The sequence below is a fragment of the Thermoascus crustaceus genome (genome assembly GCF_041956765.1).
Source record: "Thermoascus crustaceus strain CBS 181.67 unplaced genomic scaffold VTN00scaffold_1, whole genome shotgun sequence".
NCBI lineage: Eukaryota > Fungi > Ascomycota > Eurotiomycetes > Eurotiales > Thermoascaceae > Thermoascus > Thermoascus crustaceus.
The window spans coordinates 3,904,044-3,929,175 of record NW_027192527.1 but is presented as its reverse complement, the minus strand read 5'-3'; the positions used below and the strand labels follow the sequence as shown (position 1 = coordinate 3,929,175).

General features: G+C 48.1%; 8 protein-coding genes across 8 annotated transcripts; 3 read left to right on the top strand and 5 right to left on the bottom strand.

Moving 5' to 3' along the window:
- Nucleotides 1–1,427: 1,427 nt before the first annotated feature.
- Nucleotides 1,428–2,663, bottom strand: VTN00DRAFT_1389 (uncharacterized protein; the record flags this gene model as incomplete). Its single annotated transcript, XM_069427490.1, has 7 exons — nt 1,428–1,880; nt 1,952–2,053; nt 2,114–2,229; nt 2,283–2,341; nt 2,403–2,425; nt 2,495–2,565; nt 2,624–2,663. The coding sequence occupies 7 exons, from the start codon at nt 2,661–2,663 to the stop codon at nt 1,428–1,430; spliced, it is 864 nt and encodes a 287-aa protein (XP_069292091.1).
- Nucleotides 2,664–4,898: 2,235 nt separating this feature from the next.
- On the top strand, nt 4,899–5,977 carry VTN00DRAFT_1388 (uncharacterized protein; the record flags this gene model as incomplete). Its single annotated transcript, XM_069427489.1, has 3 exons — nt 4,899–4,983; nt 5,072–5,418; nt 5,471–5,977. 3 exons carry the CDS (start codon nt 4,899–4,901, stop codon nt 5,975–5,977), a joined length of 939 nt encoding a protein of 312 aa, XP_069292090.1.
- Nucleotides 5,978–6,558: 581 nt separating this feature from the next.
- Nucleotides 6,559–8,728, top strand: VTN00DRAFT_1387 (uncharacterized protein; the record flags this gene model as incomplete). Its single annotated transcript, XM_069427488.1, has 6 exons — nt 6,559–6,566; nt 6,621–6,921; nt 6,995–7,081; nt 7,143–7,322; nt 7,384–7,573; nt 7,623–8,728. 6 exons carry the CDS (start codon nt 6,559–6,561, stop codon nt 8,726–8,728), a joined length of 1,872 nt encoding a protein of 623 aa, XP_069292089.1.
- Nucleotides 8,729–10,397: 1,669 nt separating this feature from the next.
- Nucleotides 10,398–13,372, bottom strand: VTN00DRAFT_1386 (uncharacterized protein; the record flags this gene model as incomplete). Its single annotated transcript, XM_069427487.1, has 6 exons — nt 10,398–12,390; nt 12,440–12,524; nt 12,577–12,719; nt 12,777–13,020; nt 13,076–13,244; nt 13,331–13,372. The coding sequence occupies 6 exons, from the start codon at nt 13,370–13,372 to the stop codon at nt 10,398–10,400; spliced, it is 2,676 nt and encodes an 891-aa protein (XP_069292088.1).
- A 1,650-nt stretch (nt 13,373–15,022) lies between these two features.
- On the bottom strand, nt 15,023–16,998 carry VTN00DRAFT_1385 (uncharacterized protein; the record flags this gene model as incomplete). The annotated part of the gene is made up of 6 exons (XM_069427486.1): nt 15,023–15,057; nt 15,133–15,491; nt 15,544–15,748; nt 15,799–15,810; nt 15,865–16,024; nt 16,075–16,998. The coding sequence occupies 6 exons, from the start codon at nt 16,996–16,998 to the stop codon at nt 15,023–15,025; spliced, it is 1,695 nt and encodes a 564-aa protein (XP_069292087.1).
- Nucleotides 16,999–18,153: 1,155 nt separating this feature from the next.
- VTN00DRAFT_1384 (uncharacterized protein) lies at nt 18,154–19,956 on the top strand (the record flags this gene model as incomplete). The annotated part of the gene is made up of 3 exons (XM_069427485.1): nt 18,154–18,306; nt 18,361–19,068; nt 19,129–19,956. 3 exons carry the CDS (start codon nt 18,154–18,156, stop codon nt 19,954–19,956), a joined length of 1,689 nt encoding a protein of 562 aa, XP_069292086.1.
- Nucleotides 19,957–20,815: 859 nt separating this feature from the next.
- VTN00DRAFT_1383 (uncharacterized protein) lies at nt 20,816–21,740 on the bottom strand (the record flags this gene model as incomplete). The annotated part of the gene is made up of 4 exons (XM_069427484.1): nt 20,816–21,103; nt 21,168–21,363; nt 21,419–21,593; nt 21,683–21,740. The coding sequence occupies 4 exons, from the start codon at nt 21,738–21,740 to the stop codon at nt 20,816–20,818; spliced, it is 717 nt and encodes a 238-aa protein (XP_069292085.1).
- A 1,201-nt stretch (nt 21,741–22,941) lies between these two features.
- On the bottom strand, nt 22,942–24,446 carry VTN00DRAFT_1382 (uncharacterized protein; the record flags this gene model as incomplete). Its single annotated transcript, XM_069427483.1, has 6 exons — nt 22,942–22,993; nt 23,048–23,238; nt 23,291–23,781; nt 23,837–24,014; nt 24,074–24,213; nt 24,308–24,446. 6 exons carry the CDS (start codon nt 24,444–24,446, stop codon nt 22,942–22,944), a joined length of 1,191 nt encoding a protein of 396 aa, XP_069292084.1.
- Between the last annotated feature and the right edge of the window lie 686 nt (nt 24,447–25,132).

The window sequence follows — 25,132 nt, the reverse complement described above, 5'->3', positions numbered from 1 at the left end:
CCGGGGATTATCATCATCATAAAGAATGACTCGACACCCCCACCACTCTACTGTACATACAGCGTCTTTGTCGGTGGGTGACAATGGTGAACTGTGGATTGTGGACCTATCTATGGATCTACGATCGAGATATACATATAGGCACCTATATCACGTCACGGGTATGTGTATGACTTTTTCCATCATTTTATTATTGGAAATGAATGGACATGTGGAATGGAACTCTTCGCACAGATTGTTTTACAGTATCGATACTGAGGAAGGAGGGTTTATATTTATGTACATACATAGCATAAATTATTTTAAATAAATCGAAGTGCCCAGAAGGTAGAAGAGGTTGATGATTTTTTTTATCAAGACCGTCTTTTTACGGAATACTGTACAATACATGCATGCATATGCAGAAGCCAAGACCAGGAGGACGGACGAGGAAAAGTTTCTGTCTGGATATGGGTATATTGTATGTTGCCGACTCCGACCCCTTTCTACGTAATGTAAAATTACCAAAATAGGATGGTGATGCAAGATGAAAGATCTATCTAAATCTGCTGAATGAATGAATGACTTCTATTGTCTGCCTATCTTGCAAACAGAGAGAGGGGTGACAGTGTTACATCCCGTCCTATCCTTTTGCATGCTAATGCTCCTGCTACGGTTACTTCTGATTACTAATTCCTAACAACGGAATGGATGGGTCGATAGGACCAGGTCAGGTAGATAGATATGTAATCGATCGCTTATTGGTGCCTTAGGTAGCTAGGTAGTTTATTCTATCAAGGACTTGGGCTCATCACGGACTCGAAGACAAGAAAAAAATAACAACTAGAAGTAAAGAAAGAAGAGAAAAAAAGACAAAAAAAAGACTGCGGGAATTATTAAATCGATTGATTGACTTTAGGAAGGTGCTGTTTCCGGTAAAGGTACATCGGACATAGCCCAGCTCGCTAGGGGAGGAAGGAGAAAGAGGTGATAATAGGTAGGTAACCTGACTGACAGTTTGATCTTTTGTCGATCAGGCTTAGTAGGAGGTTATATAGCATGGCACATTTCAGGTTTTGTTGTGCCAAGGCATGATCTTTTTTGTCTCCTCATTGGGATATCTCCCATTCTCTTGTCTGCGTGTGTCTCTAAAACGGGCCTTGTCTCTGACTCGGGTCGTATCGTGCTTGCAAAACAAAAGGGGAAAGACGAGGAAAAGGTGTGGAGGTTAAGAAGTGAAAAAAGGGTAGAAAATATCAAGAGTGTGATAAAGAAGAAAAGGAAAAAAAGTTAAAGGTTAGAAGACCGGGAAAAAACAGAAAGGAATGTTGACGATGCTTGCAGTATAAAGTAAAAAAACCAGGACCAAGGAAACACGACCATCAGACTCAGAATACAGTTGTGCTTGAAAGTTAAAAAAGGGCCAAAGAACGAGAAAGGAAAACCATCTAGAAAAAGAAATAGGCGAGCAAAAAGCTTATCAGACACAACCCTGCAACGATCTGCACCGGAACGCCCGCTTCCGCTGTTTGAGGGTGCTGTTGCTGCAGCAGAGGTGCGGTTTCCACACCGTCCTTGCCGGTCCTCCTCTGTCTTAAGCCCTGGTCGGCTAATTGATCCTTAAGCCTCTGGATCTGGGCGTTGGCCTCCGCAAGCTGTGCTTTAATGTCCTCTGGCGATGTCGGTATTACGCTGGCCGCCGTGGACCTTAGGCTTGCACCTCCAGACGGAGTTGTATTCTCATTGGATGGTGGAGGTGATGGTTCCTGTTTGGGTTTCTCGCCGAAGTCTGGAGGAGGAATGGGGGTCGCATTCTCGGCGGGTTTCTTTGGTGCAGCTGCAGGGGTATCATAGTTCGCAGTTGGGGAGCTAACGGATTGTTGTTCTTCTTCTGAGGGAGCCTGAGGTAATGTTAGATAAAAGACATATTCGTGCTGAGAACAAAGGATGAGTAGTGGCAGTAGGGACATACAACTCCATTAGTCTCACCCTGTTCTGGTGTCGGTTCATCGGGCGGTAAGAAATTAACCCGGATCTTGCGCTCTTGGATCGATGGCTTCGCTGCGCGATCGAACTACTGAGAGTAAGTATATGAAATACTGAGACAGGCGCTCAAAGAGGCATCGTCACATACGATCGAGGTGACGTTCTGGAATTCCATGTCGCCGCTAACGGCGACTGACTGAACAAGGAACTTGTCTTTGCATTTGAAATCAAGTGGTGGCTCCTCCTTCATGGCCTGGAGCAGCACTGTTTCGGACCGTTAACTCGTCGCTCACATATACGATGTGCGAAGCACCGACCTTGAACCTCCACATGTTTCCCAGGTTCTATGCGGCCTGAGTTTGGGCGAACGCAGTAACTAGTAACGTCAGTGGACGGGATCGAGCGAGATTGTACGCATGGCCGAAACGGGTACGCACTGTTTGGGAGCGGTGGTTTTGACCTGCGCACGGAGTACTTGTCAGTATGCGACGTTCGAGGCTCGTCCAAAGCCGGAGACCGATGAGCGCACCTTGAAAGCAACCGGTTCTCTGTTGGGATTTCTTAAGTGGAGCGTCTGGCTGACTTCGCGGTTAAAGGGACCTGCGCCGTCAGTTAATACGTGTGCTCAGCTTTCCGAATAGACAGGACCAAGCCTCACGTTTAAAGCCCAGGTCGCTGGGCTCGAGATCGACAGACATTATGGGCGTAGTAATACGGCAGACAATACCCGGGAGGAGACAGAAGAAGTGAAGTGGCAGAGGCAGAAATAGGATCGGGCATGCAGGGTAGGGAGAGCTTCGATGTGGTCACTCGCAGGTGGGCAGACGACGCATGGAGCATCTGGACTGGCTGGAGTCGGCACGGGGCGTGCGCCGCGCTGGTTGGCCCGGCCCGGCCGTTTCGCTGAGTCAGCATCCCGCACATGAGTCAGGTGATGTCATCCCCGGTTCCGATCTGTATCGTGACCCTTTATAACTATCTGCATGGGATGGATCAGAAGACTATATCGGAGCTGGGAGACATGTAGACTGTCTATCACTCTCTATGTTTTGCAACTGTCCGTCTGGAGCTCAGTTTCTACCGGAAAATGGAGCATCGTTTCTTTGTCTCCGGTTTACAAGTACTAAGGTAGGTACTACTTTTTTGAGCCATGTTTCCTCAGAACTCCTATGCAAGCCTTCCACTAATGATGCCTAGGCAATTATACCAATCGACACCAGCGATTCTCAGACTCTCGGTTACCATTCCGTTACTGGTTGATTAATCGATAACCATATATTTGTTCCATACCATTACTCGTTACCACTCTAGCCAGTGGACCCAGTAGCTCCCCCTTAATAGTGGACACTCCTTAAAAGCTCAAATGTCGTGCGCCGCGATTCTATTAATAACCATTGATCGACGCAGTCAATACCCATTCTATGACTACCAGCATGTTGTTTAATTCATGTTCTCAAATACCTTATTACCTTCAAATGGTTTTTCTTTTCACCACAATCTATGTTATGCCTCAGCACCGTGCTTTAGAGTTTGGATAGCTCCGAAGCCACCCCCTCTCCTCAACCAAGCAGATTTCGCAGTGAGTCTGCAGTCCCACTTGTCTTTCCACATTTTCAGAGCTTTTCGAACATACCCCTCTTATGACATATTCAGAGCATGTCGTATCGTCTTCGTCATTGACAAAACTTGACACCGTTTGACAATGTGAGTTTTATGTGAGCAGTTTCAAAAGACTGGCTAGTAAGTTAGGCAGGTATATACGAGCATAGGGAGTGGGAAACGGTCTTCTTCGTCCATGCACCTCCTTATAGATTCTTAATGCTTGATATTTGTCGGGATATGGAGATATTCGCTGTATCTCGAAGGGTTGGAAAGCAGCGATATGAGATGTTCCACCTCTGAAGAAGTGCCAATTTCGAGTGTGAATGAAATTTGGTAGGGGATCTCCTTGTCAAAGAACAGTAAATGTTCAAGCCTCTGCATCATCTCTCTATCTGTCAAAAGCAAATTGAATGATATGGACTGCTTCGGTGGGACATGTCTTAAAATCTTCCACCTCTTCATCACTGAACTGCTCTGTATGATCTCTGTCAATAAAACCTATAATAGGACATCAAAAACCATCGCGTCCGAGACAACTTGGTAGGGGATGGAAATCGTGACCGTTTGCCCGCCAATCAAGCAGAAGGCTGCTTTGGGTCTGTAAATATGATGGTTAAGAGACCCTATATGGAAGAATAGGTATCATTTTGGTATAACTTGTGAGGGACAACGCTCGATGCTTGATGTTAGAAAGTTTTGGAAAGAGGAAATCCTGAACTTGGAAATTCAGCGAATTCTAACATTCTACGGGTGGCATCCAGAATAAAAGAGCGGAATAGATGACCGTCACCAAGTGTAGCGGAAGTTCCATATAGAGGACGGTTGGTCTGCTCTCCAAAAGTACGGGTATCCCGGACGCGCTTGGGAGTGGATGTCGAAGTACGGATAACAGAGTAGTGAAATATATAATCGGGTCGCTGGAGGATAAATTCCATCCTTTGTATCTTTTAGGGGAAAAAGGAATTGTTGAAGGATATCAAGATTGGAGAGTGTCCAGAACGACCATGCTGAGCCAGGCCCCTGTTTGTTAAGTTTAGCTAGCGGCGACGGGCGCGGGTCATCCCGCATTGTCGACTTGCCGCCTGGCGATACGTCACCCGGAAGCTCACCACCCCTTCACTCCAGCAATTGACCGCAGGACCAGCGGTACGTCGCCTGTGGGTACGCTGTCTCCGTAGTGAAAGACTCTTTGTTCAGTGCTTGGCCCTGCTGTCATACTCCGGAACGGAGCTTGGGCTTCGTGCGCTTTTACCCCTCTTCCCAACTTCTCCAAACAGCTATCACTCTCCTATCGGACCTCCGTGCATAACCGTCCTCGAAGAACTGCAGCCATGTCTGCTTCAGATCTGGAACAGCTCATTGAAATGGGCTTCGACAATGAAAGAGCCCAGATGGCTGTTTCCAAAACCGAAGGCTGTATGTACACCTAATCGTGCTCCTACGCCCCCGCTTCCCATACCAGGATGTCTTTATTTACTGACATATGATCGTCATGGTCCCATAGTGCAAGGAGCCCTTGAATGGCTCGAGCAGAACCAAGACAAGACTCTGGAGGAAATCAAAGCTGCTGAATCCACACAAGCTGCCTCGGAAGAGGGTCCCGCGCTCCAGCCCGGTGAGCAACCGCGGAGCCTAGTCTGCAACGACTGTGGGAAGAAATTCCGGAGCCAGGCGCAGGCAGAATTCCATGCTTCCAAGACGCAGCATGTTGACTTCTCGGAATCGACCGAGGAGATCGCACCTTTGACGGAGGAAGAGAAGAAGGCAAAGCTGGCGGAGCTGAGGGAGAAACTGGCGGCGAAGCGTGCCCTGCAATCCCAGCAGGACAAGATTAACCAGAAGAGGAATGAAGTGAGTTTATTTTCAAGAAAAACACCAGTAAGCTTCTTCTGACACATGACAGGAAATTCGTCGGAAGAGCACGAGGGAGACCCAGGATATTAAAGAGGAGCTTAGGAAGAAAGAGCAATTGAAGGAGGCAGCCAAGAGGAAAAAGGAGAGGCAAGAAGACATCGAAGCAAAACAGCGTATAAGAGCAAAGATCGCCGCAGACAAGGAAGAGCGAAGGTTGAAAGCTGAGAGAGAAAAGGCGGAGCGAGCAGGCCAGGCTCCTCCACCCCAACCAGCTCCTACGCCGCTCCCTACGACGTCTGGGCCCGTCACTTCGAAGCCAGCGTCTGCTTACACGGAGACGCGCATACGATTCCAGACACCAAAAGGAAACATTATGAAGACATTTCCCGTCGAGACGACGCTGTTCGAGGTGGCCGCTGCTTTGAACCAGGAAGAGGGGGTAGAAGTGCAGAGCTTCACACAGAACTTCCCAAGAAAGGTTTTCGATGCTGAATACTTCGGGGAAACCTTGAAGGAACTTGGTCTTGTGCCCAGCGCCAATCTCATTGTCCAATGAATTACTTGCCTCCATTCCCGCTCAGTTGGCCTTTTGACAGCAACGAGTTTATGACAGCATGATGATGGCGTGGTTTTGGGGGCTATGAAGGTGTAACATAGGAGAAAGTAGAATGTCTAATGAAGATGAAACCGATATGACTTTTGATTTTCAGTCTGCAGTAGTTCTATGGTTTATCATATTGCTAATGTGTGTACTCTGTAAGAAGTGCTACTAGAAGAGGTACTCCTATCGCAAGACCGCCTAGGGAACGGCTGCTGCCTGATACTAGGCTGGGCATGGAGCGTGTGATCTCTGATAAAACCTGGAGTAAAATTCGACTTCAATGTGTCTCTATGTCTACCTACTTAATGTACCTGATGGTCATTGTTACCTGCAGCTCTGGAGACGTTGCGCCAAGCACCGCCGACCTGGGGTAGAAACCATTCGAAGCACGGGATCTGGCGTTCCACCCGCGTTGGTGACATAAGCATCCCCGTCGCGTCTACACGTCCGATAACCGCCTGAAGCCCATCCGCGCGTACTATTGCTGCTTATCCTCCACTCGTCGATGTAATTTGGCCTTCTTTGCATCATACAAAATGCCAGCGTGAGTTCTAGGGCTTGTTGTCTAATCAGAGTTGCAACTGACCGTGTTCCTCAGAGTCGGCGACCAGCATCGTCTTGGCCCGCCGGGTACCTTCTCATCAAACGCACCAGGATGCGTCACGGCGAATCCATTCGAAGAGCCTCCCCGCCGAATAAGCGAGTATACGGCACAGGAAATTGCGACACTTCAGGCGCGACTTGATAAGCAATTGGGGCCGGAGTACATCTCCTCGAGACCTGGCGCCGCGGGGCAGAAGGTACACTATCTCGCCGCGGAGAAGTGCATTAACCTCGCGAACGAGGTTTTTGGATTCAATGGCTGGTCGAGTGCGATTCAGAATATCCAGATTGACTTTGTGCGTTCCACGGTTCATCCAATGGAATGGAGATGATCGGCGTATCATGATGGCTGATACTTTGTGTGTATAGGTCGATGAAAGCCAGCACACGGGCAAGATAAGCTTGGGGCTATCTGTTATTGTCAGGGTCACATTAAAAGATGGGACTTACCACGAGGTACAATTTTTCGTCTATGATGGGCGTGCCTGGAGAACCGAGGCTGACACATGCCTGGTAGGATATCGGTTACGGTCATATCGAGAATTGCAAGGGGAAAGCTGCAGCATTTGAGAAGGCTAAAAAGGAAGGAACAACCGATGCCTTGAAACGTGCTTTGCGGACATTTGGTAATGTGCTGGGCAACTGCATCTATGACAAGGAATATCTGGCGAGGGTGACCAGAGTGAAAGTAGGCCCAGTATGCAGCCCTCTTGTTGTCTTTATTCTTTTTCTTTTTCCTGGACACTGACCTTCAGCAGACGAGATGGGATGTGGATAATCTACATCGTCACCCGGACTATGCTCCAGTCAAGAAAGAACCGGAGCAGACTGCAGACCGCTCGAAGAATGTCTCTGAAGATAATGACCTTCCGCCTCGGCCAACGGAGGTTAACACGAGACATAATAATGATACCACTATGTCATTTGATGGGGATGGGGAATTTGGAAGTAGGTCATTCCAAGGTCCTTTGGATATTATTAATACTAACAACCACAGGTGACTTGTTTGATGAGGCCGACTTTGTGGCTACAGCAACTGGCCTCAATCCAGATGAAGTAGTCTTGGACGCAGAATCATCTAAACAGGAGCAATCAACGCCGAGACAAGTGCAACCTTCTCAGCAACGGCCACAGGAGAACTTCTCGCGTCCTCCAGCCCGGCCTCCAGCTGATGTAGCGACTCCCTCAAAGCCAGGAAACACTTGGACTGCTGGTGCTCAACGACAACAACCTCAAATGCCTCAGACACGACAAAATGGATCTGCGACTACACAACAGCCTCATATGCAACAAAGACCAGTCCCCGCTTCGATGCAACAACAACCTCCGCAAAATGCCAGAACAGCGCATCAGGCTCCGTTGAGATCCAGCCAAGATGCATCATCCCATACCTCAGGCGGGCAGGAGGCAGTTAAGCAGGAAGCATATAATAACAATAATCCTGCGAATAACAAAGCTCAAAGCAATGATACATCGCAAGACATGCATCCACCGGGAAGCTCGCCAACTCCTGGAAACAACCAGCCAGCCGACCCACCAAGTGTCTTTTACTCCGCCAGAGCAGTCGACATGCTACGAGAGAATCCGCAAGCTGCAGCATTAACGGCACCCCAATTCGATCCTCACTCCGAGAGCCCTTCTATTCGAAAGACAGCAGGCGTGGATCACAACAAAAGCGTTCCCATAACGAAACCGATGATCGCTGGCGCATCACCTGCTGCAAATAACACCAGGGACTTCATCAACCCCTCTGCGGAGATGCATCGAAGAATAGGAGCTCCCGGAAGAGGTGGCGGTGGATTTGGGAGCCCCATGGGCAGAGGTCAAAGCACATCGTCTTTCCGTCCCCTGACAAGACCAAGCACAGATCCTAGGGACGTGGGCGCGGGGAACAACAGCAGCAGTGCAGCAGTGCCAAATAATAGAGGACCTCCCGGACTGCAGAATGCAAACGGAAAGAGACCCCCATTAGGTGATGTGACGAACGCACCACCTGGACCTGGTGGGACCAGCGCTACCACGTCGACATCTGGACCTGGCGATCCGAAGAGGCCAAGAATGAGCAATGAGGGGAACAACATATCTTTACCGCAACAGCAATAACCACAACAACAGCCGCAACGTTGATCTTGTTAGTACATGACGAAAAAAAAGGAAAAGAGAAATTGATGGATGAGTTTTGCCACGATATACCTATCTACCCCCAGGGAACGAGCATTATTAGCACTTGACCCACTTTGTCTATTGGCATGAACTCGGGGGAAACAAACGGCGTTCAGGAAGGAGGCAAGGCAAGAATGGAAGCATATTAGATAGAGAGCAATGGGGAAATTTGCCCGGACTTGCTAGGCTATTATCAGCCGGTGTTTGATTTTTTTTCCCCTTCAGTCAGTTTGGTGATTGTAAAGCGTACGCATTACACGTTGCACATTACATCATTCTATTATTGGTGATATTTGACTAACTTTATACCTTATTCTGTTCTGTTCTGGTCTGTTCCGTTGCCTGTGCAGTTTCTAGCTTGATGACTGTTTTGCTTTGCTGTTGCCGCCGCTGTGAATCATTCCTTATTCCATTGATTTGATTTGATCGCATTTGAGTTCACTAACACAAGATTGCTTTGTTGTTATCGAGACGTCTGCTCGGGGTTGTGGGTTGTAAGTGAGAAATTGATTGGCTTTGGCGTTGATTGATACGTACACACAATGGCTTGCTTCTTTTTTCTCTTTTCTTTGCTTTGCAATATGGCATGTATTCCTTCTGCCGTTCGGCTAGTCTGATTTGCATGGATGCGTTCAAACGAAGTTTATCCTTGACTGCATACGCAATCAATATTGATACGCGAGTTGCTGCCACTTATTCACGCTTCCCAGCGTGCGTATCTAAATCGTAGTTACGTACGTACGTGTTTTAGAGTGCCGCCGCCTTCGGAGGCTAAGCTATATCAGTTTTGCCTCTACTTGTCGGACTGGATACCGTGTTGGAGCACCTCGTTGGTAACAGTAGCTAAAGGGACTGTACTATATAGGCCCATCAACTGGAGCTTTCACTAATACTTCATTGTCTTCTATTGCTGTCTGAGTTTCTAACTGGGTATTCTCACATTCACACGAGGTGCTTTTTTAGTGGTATTTTCTCGTTTTTTAGGGGGATTTTGGAGGGGAAAGTTCCGTGAAGGAACCACCATTCTCACAGGCTCAGGGCCATGTGAGACGTGAGCTCGATATGAGTCGACTGGAGGGGGGAGAACTAGGTTGCTTCCCAAGAAGCGTGAGTTGTGTTGGACAGAGGGAGTCTGGTAAAATGGGGAAAGAAAGTCGTCAAAATTTGAGAAAGAAATGGGCAAATTTGGAAGCTGGGGTGCTTGACTGGGAACAGGGATTTCATTAGTGCTGAATGGGGCTGGTGCTTGACATGAAATGACAAATATCATTACCAGTAGAAAGAAAAAGTGGAAGACATCATGAGACATGACACAGGTGACTGTAAGAGTAAGCTGGGGACATATCGGGAAGGCAAACAGCATAGGTATCAACAGGAAGCTAGAGAAAAAGCATGACCACTTTTTAGAGAAGATGAAATCCCATCAAAAGAGGAAAATCGATAGTGGGATGGATAGTTTGCGGATAATTGACCAGAAAGAGAAGTTAATCCGTAAGTACCAGAAGTATGAAGTCATAGATGTCGCGTTTGTAGGCATGATGATTGGACTCAACTCCTCATCGCCAGACACTAACCCCCAGTTCTCGTTTCACTCGTAGTCCAAAGGACATCACCTCAACGGGCGCCTGCTGTAGGGGTCAGGATCCGAATACCTGGAGACAAAAAGACCAGTAGTGACAGGTTTGCTGGTCTGAGATGGAGACGGATAGTATTCACCAGACTTGGCGTGGGCGGACTGTTCATGCTGCCTCGGAACATTGGGTGAAATGATGGAAGGCGCTGGGGGTCTCGCGAACTCGGTTTCAAGGAGATTGACGGTATACTGCTTGGTTGCGGCAGACAACGGAACGTACGGAACCTTAGTAGGCGTCTTTGATGTTTCCTGGGTGGTCGGAATGTTAGAAACGGGACTTGGAACATTCACGGCGTACTGCCGGGCAGCTGCGGACATGGGAATATTTAATGCATTGACAGCATACTGCTTAGTCGCCGCGGAGACTGGAATATTTGGGACGTTGGCCGCGTACTTCTTAGTAACTGCGGAAACGGGAAGATTTGGTGCATTCACAGCGTACTGCGGGGTGGCTGCGGACACGGGAACGTTGGCATACTGCCTAGTCGCCGCACTCATGGGAAAGTTTAGCACATTGCTTGGCGGTCTTGATGTTCCCTGGGTGGTTGAGTCAGAGGCAATGTTCTCAGAGGACGAGGAGACATTTGCTGGCATCTCGAAGGTAAACTCGGACTGGCCAATCTGAGAAGTGGTGCCAAAACCCTCGAAGACAGGAGGGGTTACGCCTGCCAGCACACTAGTGCTATTAGAAGAGTGCGCCGTTGAGGTTTGCTGGTTAGATCCACGTCTACCTGGCAGCAAATGGTCGCCAATGATTAAAGTCCGTGTAGCAGGTACACGGACCCCAGAGGGGGTAGGAGTAGGAGTCGAACTGCTTGAGACGCTAAACGCAGGAGATCTATATGCGTAGGCATTGGTGCTGGGAACGAACGGCGCAGCCGTTACAGCGTTCCGCAACGGACTGTCAACTGGTGATGCAGATTTCCTAGCAGGTATATTTTCGCGTTTCTCAGTCTCCAAAGATTTTGTTGCCTTGGCGGTCTCTTCTACCTGCTGAATGGAGGATGGTGTTGGGTCCTGAGTCGATTTCAGCATCATAGCCTGAGATATCTGTGTTTCGAGCTGCTGCTTGCGCCATTTGATGTAAGCCTTGGTAGTAGTATCGGCAGTTGCGAGCAAATCATTGAGCAAGGCGAGCTCCTTGAGATACTCAGCTATAGCTTCGTTGCTGATCAGCGCCTTTGGAGGCTTCAACGGAGAGTCCTGGACAGCCATGGTCTCTTCCTGAGTGGGTGTTTCTTGAAAGCTTTGATCCTGTTCCGGACGAAGAGAGGAAGGTTTCGAAGGTAGGGCAGCTTCCTGACTCTGTTGAAAGTCTATGTCCATCAGGTCTGCAAGTGCAGGGCTTGATGGTAGTTGAACTCCTTTCTGAGAGGCCACGCTGAGATGGTCAGAGGCAGGCACAACAGGCGTGGTGAACTCAAAATCGAGAAGAAGATCGGATGAACAGTCAAACTTCGTCTTCGATGCTTGGACTTCTTCAAGACTTGAATCTTCGATAAGACCTTCAGGCCGAGGGAGATTCGATGTGAAGCCCTTCGACTGTTCTGTCTTCCCTGGCTCAGTCTCTTTGGCCTTATCCTCAGGCATCGGTTGCTCGTGAAGCTCACTTGGTGCAATTTCAGGAAGCTTGGAAGACTCAGCTTGAGCCAAATTGGAGGGTTGTGGTAGTGGGGTAGATTCCAAAGTGAGGTGAGGTGTGTTGGAAGTCTGAGGAAGAGGCAGGGTCTCAGTTTGGGTAACAGCAACTGGCTCCTTTGTCTCTGAGACAACGGGAGTGGCGACTGGCGACTGCGAACTGGCGGAAGGCGCGTCTCCTCTCTGGACAGTTTCCAACTCTGGCTTGCCAGCCTCCTTCCTCACCTCATCTGTATTTTGTGGATTGGTACCAGCTGTAGAGGCGCCTCGACTGCTACGATAAGCAGCTAGGAATCCCTGCGGAGGAGTAAGGAGAGCTTCGTAGTCTCTACTGTTCAAAACTTAGTGAGAGAAGAAAGAAGGGAGGCATGGACTCTTACTCTGGCAACACAGGACGTCTAGTTTTGACAGGTGCAGACTTCTGCTGCTCGATCTGAGGTTGTTGTCTAGTACTACCTGTGTTACCTGATCATGGTGTCAGCATATTAGGATCTGTCAGTTTCACAGAATCGTTTACCTCTGCGACTCTTGTTCTTTAAGAAATATTCGCGGTCGGGGTCAACAGCGGGATCGAGCGGCCGGTTACGCGAGCGTCCACTGTCAATGACATGATGGCCCGTCTTCGAGACAGCTCCTTGACTCGTGGTCCTAGTGGGGGAACTGGAATAGGTCAGTCGTTCGACAGTAAATATTTTGTACGGACCCGAAAATACTTACTGAGTTCTAGGAAAAGAGGACCTGCGGCCTCGAGTTCCTATGACTCCTCCACCACGTCCACCGGACCGTAAGACCCTACGTGGTGATCTCCTTGAGGTTTTTAGAAGACTGTCATCGGATTCAGCGTACGCCTGAACTCCACTCTCCTTGATCATAGAACTGAGGTGAGCACGATGACTCTGGCCATTCATCATCGTGTCTAGGTCTTCAAGATCGCCTGTGTCGTCAATCTCCTTGTGCACGTCTAAAGGCAAGTCAGTAAAAAGAAGGGCTAGCTGGTAAATCAAGCGAATACTTACTCGCCCAGGCATTGAGCTGCGCTCTATTTTTTTCCGCGAGACGCTGAGCGTCCGATCCCTTGACGTTAGACAGGCGACTTGCTTCTATCTCCTCCAGCCGCACATGGCTGAAAATATTCGGTTTGTCCACGGTAGAGATGTATTCCCGACGTGCCGTGCCAAGATCGGCCTATTGGGACTTCATGTCAGTAGATATCCCAGCCATCAGAGCTCCTAGTTGCATGGGGAAGAGAGGAGAGTTGTCAACGCGCTTACCATTTGCAACGCCTTCAACCTCTCCTCAGCGGAGGGGTCCATGGTAGATGACCGTGAGCAAGAGAAGCGTAATGGAAAAGAATAAGGTAATTAGGACGAGGAGAATGGATAATTGATGTGTATGCGTTCCTAGCAACAGCAAGAGGCAGAGTTGCTGAGGGGACTAAAGAGGACGTAATGAGCCTCTGGGAGGCGCATCACCACAATAATCCTCAGTTCTGGAAAATCAGACCTTATCGGGACCAACAGCGGATGTGAGTAGTCTCTAGGTATTGCCTGAATTGCCAGCGAGCTCGAACAGTACCTCAGGCCCTCAGGCCCTCAGTATCATGGGAGCAAGAGTTAAAGATTGTGAGAAAGCCAAAGAGATCTTCAGACGGACGGACGATGGTACTAGTTAATGGAGCAAGTTAATTGAAGAGAGCGGGAAATTCATTGAATGTTCTCTCCTCAGCGACGAGCGGGTGCGGTCCCTGTCCTTAGAACCTTCCGGAGGCAGAATGCATGGCCACACGCGCTGGAGATTTGCCGCAGCATGTGATCTGGCCTAGACACCCAGACAGGCGCATAAGCGTCTTGCTCTCTTCTGTGGCATGGAGATTTCTGATGTCCGTTGCAAAGGAAACGAAGGAACAAAGAGAGAAGTCATGTGCATGCAGCGGCCCGGAGAACAGAGTGGAACAACTGAGCAACCTCAATTTGCAGAGGCAAAGTAGGTTTTCTAAAACCTCTCTGAGAAGAACAAGCAGACAGCTGAAGATAGGGAGAGTATTGCAGGGAATACCAGAAGCCAGATGTGCTGGCTACGCTTGGGTATGATGGTATATGCATTCCCTCCAGACTACCCTGGTCCGTTGGAGGTAGACGGCAGGTTGCAGCAATCCAGTAGCCGCAATAAAAACTCCCATATAATGGATTCCATCTTGAGACTTCTTTGAATCTGAAAGTATAGAAGGATGACAACGCTGAGATAGATCAAAGACGATCTTGAATTCGAATCTTCGGATTCGGATTAAGTTCTTTCTAAAGACCTAGGGGTATCTAAAATAAGAAAATCGTTGAAAAGATGTCTCTTGTAGAGATAAGACTATGGCATAGGTGGACGGAAGCCACTTTTCATCTCGAAGAGGAAGAAAAGTGGCCTTTGTTAGACGTGAACCCAAGGTTTCCTTTGGTTTGGATCGATGAGAGCTGAACTTGTTACAGAGTTCAAAGCAATTCTGGGTGAGTCTTTTGCGCTACCTTAATCAAAGATGTATTTATCCTGTCTACACCTTTGGCGACAGAGGACGGCGCGTCAGCAAGCAACTTATCATTGAAGGATTCTTCAAAAAATGGTGCCTGTCACAAGGTGAGGAACAAGAGGGATCGGGGCTTCTTTTTAACCCTACCATAATTTTGCGCTAGTCTATACAAAGTTTAGCGCCAAACAGCGATGTTTACATGAGGGTTAGCACAAGAGACGTCACTGCAGTCACCACAGCATGAACAGAAGTTTCAGCTCAGGCCCCCTAGGTCTCTTGACAGCTACATCCATAGCCCTCGGTAAAGATCATTTCATATTGAGTTCTACAGTCAGATATTGATCCTAAGAGTCATTATAAACTCCAGAAATGCCTAGTTACACAGGGTATCTACTGCGTAGATTATGAACACGGATGATAATAGCAAAGCATAAAGGCCTTATTCTAATTATGTACTTCCACAGATACGGCCTCCACCTTCGTCTATGGGGGTAGAGCAAAATTGTTAGTCAAGACCCAATATTTTCGAAACTGGGGGTGCAGCATGTCAAGACGTACTCTTAATCATCTTCGCAACTGCCTGGAGAAGACTAATAATCATCACCACCGTACCAAAAGCTATGCAGGCAAAGGCTGGGATTTTCGCTTTCCGACTGGTATTGCTTAGCTTGATGTAACAAAGCGGTGGGAGGATGTATGCTAATGCACTAGCGCTAGTAGCTCCGATAAGCTCAAACACGGCTCCAAGGTCGCAGGTAATCAAAGCCATAGCCATGGAGGTCACAACCAAAGAGGTGGTAAATATTAAATGGCGGTTCGGATTGAAGGGTTCGTCAGGGAAGTAATAGGTTGTCATAACAGAACGGCACACAAAGGCCTCCAACGGTAGGGTCGTGAGCATGTTCAAACCGAAGCAGCTGGCGAGAATCAGCTCAAGTGAGCGGTCTCAACATCGGGATTGCAACTCACAATCGCGCTATGTTCACCATTATATTGTCCGAGGGAAAATTGTTAAGCACGTTACCGTCGGTTTTCGATCCGAACGAGAGAAAACCCGCTAGAGCCATCGCTAGACACATGAGCATGGAGACACCCGTAGAGTAATGCGTGACAAGGGCAAAACGATCCAATGTCGGCTTTTTAAGCGAGCCATATATCAAGAGACTGTTGTGGTCTATAAAAGGGTCAGAATAGGTCTAACATGTTCGAGGTGCTTCGACATACGGCAAACAAATGCTATTAAAAAGCGTTAGCTGGCGATTTTTCTATGAGATTAAAGGAGTTACGCACCGAAGGAGATTACGCCGACGGCTTGAAAGAATCCCGAGTTGACAAATATCAAACCTTTGAAATCTCCTCTTGATTCTGGAGGTACGCGAAAGCTCTGCGTGATCACGGTGACTACAATCACAACCATACTTATCAACGCTAGAGTTGAAGCTTTCGCCAGCTAATCATTGTTAGCATCTGACAAGTGAGCATATAGGGAGTAGTATATACCTTCGCTATATCCCGGTATAGGGACAATGGGTAGGAGATACCCAGCACAAAGATAATAATTACGGCTCGTCTATCTGTCAGAAGCCACAAGAATGGCAAGTCTTCAAGTGATGGGAACAGAGCTCCTAACACATGCGGGATGGTATCGCCGACGATGATACAAAATGCAATCATGCCGCCGAAGGCGAAGGCCCATTGAGCAACAGAAATAGCAATAAGACCACTTTTGCCAAAGCAGTGCTGCATTGTTGCTTGGAAGGAATCTGCGCCACTCAATTTGGAGTTGACAACTATCAACCGGATAGTCCAATCCACGGTAATGGTAAGTCCGGCAAGCAGTATTATACCCATAACCATTCCTGCCTGGCGGAAAGCATAGGGTTGTCCAATGATGCCGGCTCCTATTATGCTGTTCGCCATGTTCATGAATGCCATCTTCAAACCACTTCGCGGTCTAGCACTCTCCAAATGGTCTTCCGGGAAGAAGTCTTCCGACGTCGCAACGGTGACACCGGGCGCCTCTATGTCCGTAAGCAATGGCGCCATCTGCCCGCCACCGCTCCTTCTCGCTCGACTCCCATCGGCGTATATGTAGTCTTCCTCGTCCACCCACGATGAGCTCGCGGGTGAGCGGGTACGGCCATTAGAAGGACGTTCTTCCTCCGGTTCATCATCCAGATCAAATCGGACACGGTTAGGGGTGCGAGGAGTGCGGCGCTGCCCGTCCGGAGGAGGTCGAGAAATCGAAGATTGGCGCCTTTCGTTGGCTGCAGGGGCAGGAAGAGAAGGGGGCGGATTGGCCGGCCCATGATGGACTATGAGGTCGTCCTCGTTGGAGGATGCAGAGAGGAGCGACCGAGCTTCCTCCTCATCCGGACCACTTTGCTCGGTCTGGCGAGCATTGAGTCTATCATCCCTGGGCATAGCTGACCGTTGGACTCATGATGTTATATCGAGAAAACACCGCGTCGCGCTGAAGAGGCCGCTCATCAATAGCGATTCCATTTCACGTGACGACGCGCTCTGCGGCGTTGGCGTTCTCGGTGGCCTGACTGGAGACTTGAGTCGTCTTTGTTCGCCCTAGATCGCTGATCAGCGTCCACGAAAGACAGCTTCCAGATTAGCCCGTATTCAGATTTAGTGTGTTGTTTTCTTTGGATAAAGTTACCGCTGACACTCACAATTTCATGGCTTCATTGAACGGATACCGAACGTCATCGACTCCAGATCAACAAACGAAACCTTAATGCAGAGCCAAGGTCTTGGTGAAGGGCTTCAATCTCTGCCCCAAGACTTTCTACTCGGTACATTCATCCTCCCGGTACATCCGAGTCCCACATGCAGACGTTGGCAGAGCGCCATCAGGTCCCACCTACCATTTGATACTTGCGACGCAGATGCCAGAAGGAAAACAGTTCGCAGACAGGAATCGGAGATTCTCCACCAGTCCAGCGAACATGCTCAAAGGGAATCCTCATTCTCCTTCCGTTTCATGCGTGCAATTATTCTGGTTGTGACACTGCGTCTGATTCGTGGCACTTATTTGTCTTGAAAAGAATAAGTATCCTTTTGAGCCACTGGATTGCGAGCGCAGGCTGTTCGAGCATTCTAGTATGTAGACAACGGATGCTTTCGCTGGGTAAGGTGGCTTTGGTAATTATCGATATAAATAAGTATTCATGGACTGCTGGGACTGGGTATCTGGTAACTTCCAAGACGTAGGATGTGGTGTAAGCCCCATGGGTTTTGACGGGTGCCAGATCCCGTCCCGAAGGACCATACTGTGTATGTCTTGCCGCCTGGAAATCCTCAGGTATCTCCTCCCTCTATTTCGCAGTCTCCATATCCTTTTGGCAACGAGAACTCAATCTCCCATAAGGCTTCCGTGCCAGACCATGCTGCGTCGACAAATTGCCACGTTCTGTGCAGCGTGACCCGCTACGGTGGTCTTGGGAGATGCCTCACATCATCGACTTAGGGCACAACGTTTCCAACGTCCTGAGGTCAGGTCTGTGTCTTGTATCAGATGCTTCAGCCGCTTTTGAATTTTCTGATAGCGCGTCACCTTCGTCAATTTCTATGTCTCTTGAGGAATCCCTGACTTCCAGGGACGTCTGGGTCGTTCAGGGACCTGAATTTACTTTGGAAATCTGCATCCGAGCACACTGCAGTCATGCTGGTTATATGCCTATATTCTTGAAATTAGCTGGGGAACTTCTGGCAAATGCAAAGGTATGTCTCTAGACCTATCTACTTGACCAATCGCCGCTAAGAAGCACTTTCCAGCTTTGGTCCGATCTCGGTCTTGTCGCGTCGTCGAAGGGTTGCGAATACTTCAACAACTCGAACAGCATTATAGGGCTTAATCTATCGTTGGGGTTGCAGGAGAAACTCGGACACTCAACTGATGGTAGAAGGATGAACGTGCCAGATACACTCCGAAATCTCTTCCGTATTGATGCTCAGCCGCCTGTTGGCATCCAGACAGTTATTTTGTCTGGAATAAGGGTCTCCCTCGAATTTAATTCCTCAAATTTGGAATCTATCTCGCAGTTTTCTCATACTTCAACGGCTAAAACGGTCTATGAGAAGCCACGTATACCGAAGTCTCCAGCTGTGGTTACCCCTGGAACAATAGAAGTACCAGAGAACTCTTTTATTTTACAGCAAGACTACCTTGAGTTCCCGTTGATATCAAGCAATCTAGAGGATTATAGTCAAATGCTGCTGCTTCCATCAGGGCCAAACTCCCTGGCCGCGGACTGCCAGTCCCAAGCTAATCAATCCTCATATATCAATAGACTTTCCTTAGAGCACGCGCTGGCTACAGATAAAAGCAACAATGTCCTTAGTGGGCTTCTCGACATTGGCTTCAGGAGTCTTATATCATCGAATCCGTTGAGAACCATGGGCGGTATCGAGCGGTCCAGCGCAGAATGCATACGAAACCTTTCCGACATTGCGCCCGCCGTCTTCAGTCCTGGCTACCGCGATGTGAGCCCCTGATACACCCTTACTAAGATGAGTTGTAGCTAACATATCCGTCTGCATCAGGCAGTTTCCCAAAGAGCATGCTTCGTTCCCGTAATCGCAAAGGCAATGTCTTCGATGCTTAGTGAGACCAACTCTCAGTCCCTCCAACAAAGACTCTTCGCCCTCCAAGAGTCCGCTATATCTCAATACGGTGACAATCTCAATCACGGAGACTCAAGCACACCAGATACCAGATCAATGATCAAATGTCTACTGTGGAGGATTGTCCAGAAAGGCGTTTACAGGCCTGAAGCAGCCAGGAAGTTGAGTCCCATAGACTTTACGATGGGAATTACAGAACGGGACTATCCGATGCTTGAAAACCACTCATCTATTGACTACTCTCGCGGCTCGATAGATGTATTTGACCTAGAAGAGAGCGACTACCATGACTTCCACGACTACAATGACGACGATGATGACTCCACGTTGTCATTTCCAGAAGATGAATATTGTTCACACGACCCAGATGACTATATGGATTACTTTTCTGACATGCTTGAAAACAGCAACGACAATGCTGATGACGTGGGACCCAAAGGAGAGAAGGACGATAGCTCAATCCTCGATGAGCACGAGCAGAGCGAGAACATGCTCAGCATCCCCCGATCCAGCCTATCCTTATCAACAGCAGCAGCCGCCTTTTCTTCATCTCCTCTCACCCTCAACGACGATGATATCATTCCATCTCCATCAACAGAAAGAGAGCCCGACGTCGGGTTGCTTTTCTCAGACCTACCTGAACTTGAAACATCATCAGCTCGAGCTGTCGTTGCGGCGTTCCACGACATCTATATAGAAAATAACACAGAGAATGGAAACAGTGATGAGGAGATGTTATACGATTAAATCGAAACCACCTACCTAGACCTTGGTACTGTTTTGTTTTGCTTCTTTTCCATCATCGGATCTCTTCTTGCATTGTCTCGACAGGTATCTTAGTACTGTACAGATTAGCATACATTGTTTTTTACCGTTATGACGCTCTCCTGCGATATGTCACAGATCTCGTTGGGCAAAAGAACTTGGTGAAGCGGCGGGGGGATTTCTAAATGATGGGCGCAGTCACATTTACCATATACACATACAGGTAGACGTGCAAATGCAATAAATATAGCAAAATTTAACATCGTGCTCACACCATCTATACCAGTTACATCGAGCTTCTGTATGTACATACAGTAGTTTCTTTTGTTGTCATTCAACATGGGGAACTGATAGTGGACATACCCTGTCACTGAATTTGATGCAGTAGACAAAATTCCTTACAAACTTGACAATTGGGAAAATATAATTTACAAACGAGCTAATCATATAATACGAAATATTCTCTGCCAAGGGCCTTTTCAAACCCACAGCTATTTATTTAACTAAACAATATTTTACAGGCTAAATTATCGAGGAAACAATATTTATTTACATATTCCAAGGCGCAGATATAGCATTAGAAGATTAAAGGTTTAAGACCATAAGTATTAAAGTGACCGCAAAAGGTAGTATGTACTCGTACAATTATGACACCCCCCACAAATCGATAAGCAAACTCTCCTTTGCTATACCTGCCATGATAACCCTCATGAAGAGATGCCTCACCCGTGTCATGTAATATTTAAATGATGTTACATTTTCATGCATAGTGAACTTAAGAGTAACTACTGACAGCAGGGAAAAAGGCCTATTCAGACCAAGAAGGTCATGCCCAACTCGCTCAAAGTGGAAGAAACGGCGTTGGCGAAGTGCCGGAACCCGATCTCCTAGCATCACTACCGGAATTGGGTTTGGTACCGTCTTGCATTGAATGGGCGGTCGGGGACCACAGAGAGGCTCCAACGCTTTCTGCAAGCTTAGATAGTTTGCTATGGTCAAAAGACTCAATGAAGTCTACGTCCAAAGCTCGCGACTTTGGCTCGGAGTACTTGACATACTCAGAAATAATAGCCGGAATTGGCCAGCCTTGAACTTTGCGAAAACAGCCGACAATGCAACCAGTTCGATGCTATTAGAAGTCAATCCATGATTCGTTGACCGGGTCTGAAAGGATATGGGATTATGGGATCTACCTTTCCTTTGTTGCAATGAATAAGAACTGGATGGTTGCGCCGGTCAAGAAGAATCTTGAGCACATTAACAACAGTGCTTTCGGGAGTGAAAATATTAGGATCCTTGTTGGCCTGGATAGGGATTCGGTAATGTGTAACCCCATTCTCTTGTAAGAACTTGGCATGAGCATCGGGGTACGGTTCGTCAACGAGCGTCCTAAAGACCCTCCAATTAGGTTTTCAACGAGACAAAGAGGTCCAAAATGGCGTACATGATAACCTTGAGTCCCAACTTCTTCAGCGCCGGAAGATTCCATGTCTCTGGAAAAGAGCTGCGGTATACCCCTTGGACGACTTCCCCGAAGTTGGCCGGTAACCCAGGTTCTTCAGGAATCAAGAAATTGCTCCGGCTCTTGTCAATTGCGCTAACAGCAACACTTTGATTCTCTGTACAAGTATATTGGCGTCAGAAATACGAAATAGGTCGGAACTATTCATAAGGGAGTCGGGTGCAAAAATAAAATTTGAGTACTCACCTTCTTTACCAAAGCTGAGAGAGCCGCTGGACCGCGAGTGCATCAGAGTTGCAGACATTTTGAAAAGCCTATGTGTACTTGTCTTTGGAAAGCTGAGAAATAAAAAGAGAGAAGGGCCCTTCTCGGCTAGTTCGTCATACTCTGGTAGCTATCGTCAATCCCAAGTAGGAACGGAGATCGTAAGTTTCAATCAAAGTCGGGTACAGGGTAACTGGTGGCAGGAATCTGAGAATGGACCGTGGTTGTCATCCAAGGAAGCATGAATTCTTCTCTCTAAGCCAAGAAGGGTCAACGAAGGAATTCCCTTCCCACTGCTGAGGCTGGCGATTTCGATATCAAGGAGTAGTTATGAATGCGAGGCAGTGGGATTGGACTCCCATGCGGAGCAAGGGGAGCTTCAGAAGACTAAAGAGGCATTATGATAAACGAGAGCAGCCAGGTCCTTCTAAAAGACGCGTTGGAATCTCCTCGATTTAATCAAGAGCTCGCGTTGCTGTGAGATCTTTACCCACAAACACCGGCAAAAGACAAGCAGTCCTGAGTATGGTCCATGGTCGCAACTTGGTCAAGATAGGAGATTTTCAGGAGGATGAGCTTTTGAGAGATGAGCAGAAGGATGGAGGAGCCATTGTTTTACTCAGAAGATAGAGTGAGAAATGAAAAACAACGGTTGCGGTGAAGTAACGGAGGCTGGGCGGTGAGGTCCTGTGGAAAGAGTCAACCTTGGGAACATCCAGGCAGCTTCCGTCTCGATCACGCCGGGCCGAAAGTTCTTCCATCAAACATAGAAACATATCGGACCAGCGGCTGCTCTACTGAGAAGTCCGTCACTGTTAAAATGCTCTTTATCAAACGTCATAAGGAAATATGACATCTTCATCTCGTGAATAATAGTGCATAGAAGAATGACTGGCAGCAGTGTCTCACACTACGTCACACACATAACTGGACTCCGAAGAAACAGACCATCTGAACAGAATCTCCACCTCAGACCAATCTGTTGACGTTGAAATTTTGTCGTATCAAGGGCAAGAACAGAAACCACCACGATGAGAGGAGAAGGGAAACTTGTATAAACCTGGCCAAAAATAAGGGAGCAAGGGGTTCCTCAACCTCAATGCGATTCTTTATTGAAATGCTAATGAGTAAAGTCTAAGTCTTGAGAAGAAAGGGCCGTCTATAATCAGATGTCGTGCGCCCCTATAGCTTACCTAACACCAGACCATCAGTCTAAGAGTAAAGACAAGTAAGCCAAAGAGCTATGCAGTTTCATTTCCCAGTCCGAACATTCTGATGGAGTTATTCCACGCACTAACACATAAGTTAGTAGCAGGCCCTAAGGTTTCCGAACAATCCAGAACTTACGCTTCGCAAACTTCCTCAACAGATATCCCTTTCACCTTGGCAATTACGTGCGCAACATGGATAATGGCTGCAGGTTCATTTCTACCTTTCACCATATATCCTTGCTGCCACTTCTCCTTCTTAACCGCCTTAGGTAGCTCGGGAGCCCCTTCTAGGTATTTGGCGGACGCATGGGAAGGACGAATTTCGCACTTTTAGGGGATTAGCTTAAGAAGACCACAGGAAATCCGGAAGTTCACATACCCATGGGCCGTCAGTCTCTATCTGAATTCTGTCCAGCGGAATAGCTTTTACAACCTCGAGGTTCTCTTCCGTCTTCATGCTGCATCCATTGACACCGATATCGAGACCCAAGGCGATTAATCGGTTCATCTCCTCTAAAGTCCCAGTGAAACTGTGTACCAGTCCTTTCTTCGGGAGCTTTGGGAGTCTTGGGGCAAGCAGTCTTTCGAAGTCCTCGCTAGCTGCTCGCGAATGGAGAAAGAGTGGAAGCTGGATCTCCACGGCAAGATCCAATTGCGCTTCGAAATATTTCAATTGCTGCTCCTTTGAGCTTAAGAATAACCTGTCATAATCAAGTCCGAACTCGCCAAAGGCAACAGCATGGCCAAACTTTTTCGACTCTAACGCCAGGTCTCTGAGCTCTTCGAGCAACTTCGAGGGACCGCCGGGGAAACTATCGAAAGTTTTCGCCTGACAGGGGTGCACACCAACAGTAGCATAGCATAGACCGGCTACAGATGACAGGCATCAGCTACTGCGACTCTAAAAAGGTGAGGACAGACATACGATTGTCGCGAGCCAGTTGTACCGCGTGTCGAGACTCTTCTAAATCCGATCCAGTGACCATGAATTTTTCGCAGCCGACATTGCGAGCGCGCTGTATAATATCCGCCATGTCATCATCATGGACCTGCTTCCCATTATATTCTCCCCTGAACACCGGGTCGCCGAGATTAATGCCAATCTAGATTCAATATCAGTCACGTGGGCAGCAACGCTGCACAATGGTGGGTGCAAACCCACGTCAACATATCTCAATCGGTTATTAGTGTCGGCCATATTGACGTCAGACGACAGATTTTGTAGAACCGAGCAAGATGAAAAATCCCGTCTATTTAGAACTGTCTTATAATGTGGCGGGAAGAAGATACTTTTTCGTCGTACTGTACCTCTGTGAGCTGATCTGACTCATTATGCTAGGCTCCCACAAGCTTATGCTAGTGCAGAAGGGGGCCTGTGGAATAAGCCAAGACATACCTGGACAAGTCCGTGGGAGGAGGCCAATCTGCAGCGAGAGCAGAGAAACAAATTCTCTTGATCTTATACGTCTTGGGATGGAACCAGTACTAATCCAGCACTTTCTCAAGATTGGACTCCCTGCATTTGTCACCCTCATGAGATTAATGGTTCCAGTCACCTCTGTGCGGCTTTGTTCTACTGCACCTGTATCCGGAGTAAAAGAGGGAGACGAATGTTGACATAGGACGAGATGATCGACGGGTACACCAGCCACAATTGCACCGCCGAATATGTGGCGGTGTAGAAACATTGACTCATTGGGAACCGCTTCCAGATCGGGAAACACGGGGGGAAGCCCGCTGCAAGTACGGAGTATCGGTGGTGCGCCGATTCTCAGCCGAGGAGAATGTGACCCGCGACCAGTAAGCTCGACGGTGAGATGCTTGTCTCCAAGGAAACTCACGCGTTCGGAAGGCCGCCGATTCGAAAGACATGTCTTCTTCCACGCACAAGGAACAAGGTTTGCTGGACGCTCAAAATCTACCGAGGATCTATGGAGTAAATCTGGGCCCTCGATGCGGGAACCCCGCCCCCATATTCAAGCGGTTACCGGCTTGCTGACCACAATCCACCACTGCAGTTGCTTGTATTAGCAGTAGCTACGGCTGATACGGCTCCTGGGCGCCGATTTTGTCCAAACGGAAGATCTGCAATTCTTAAGACTGTCGGAGGGGTTTCCCCGAAAGAAGATAAATGGTCCTCTATCAATTGACTTTTGTGGATGATATTTCTTCTATACTTGTAATTGCGGCTTTGATATTAAGGATTGGCGGCGATCCCCGC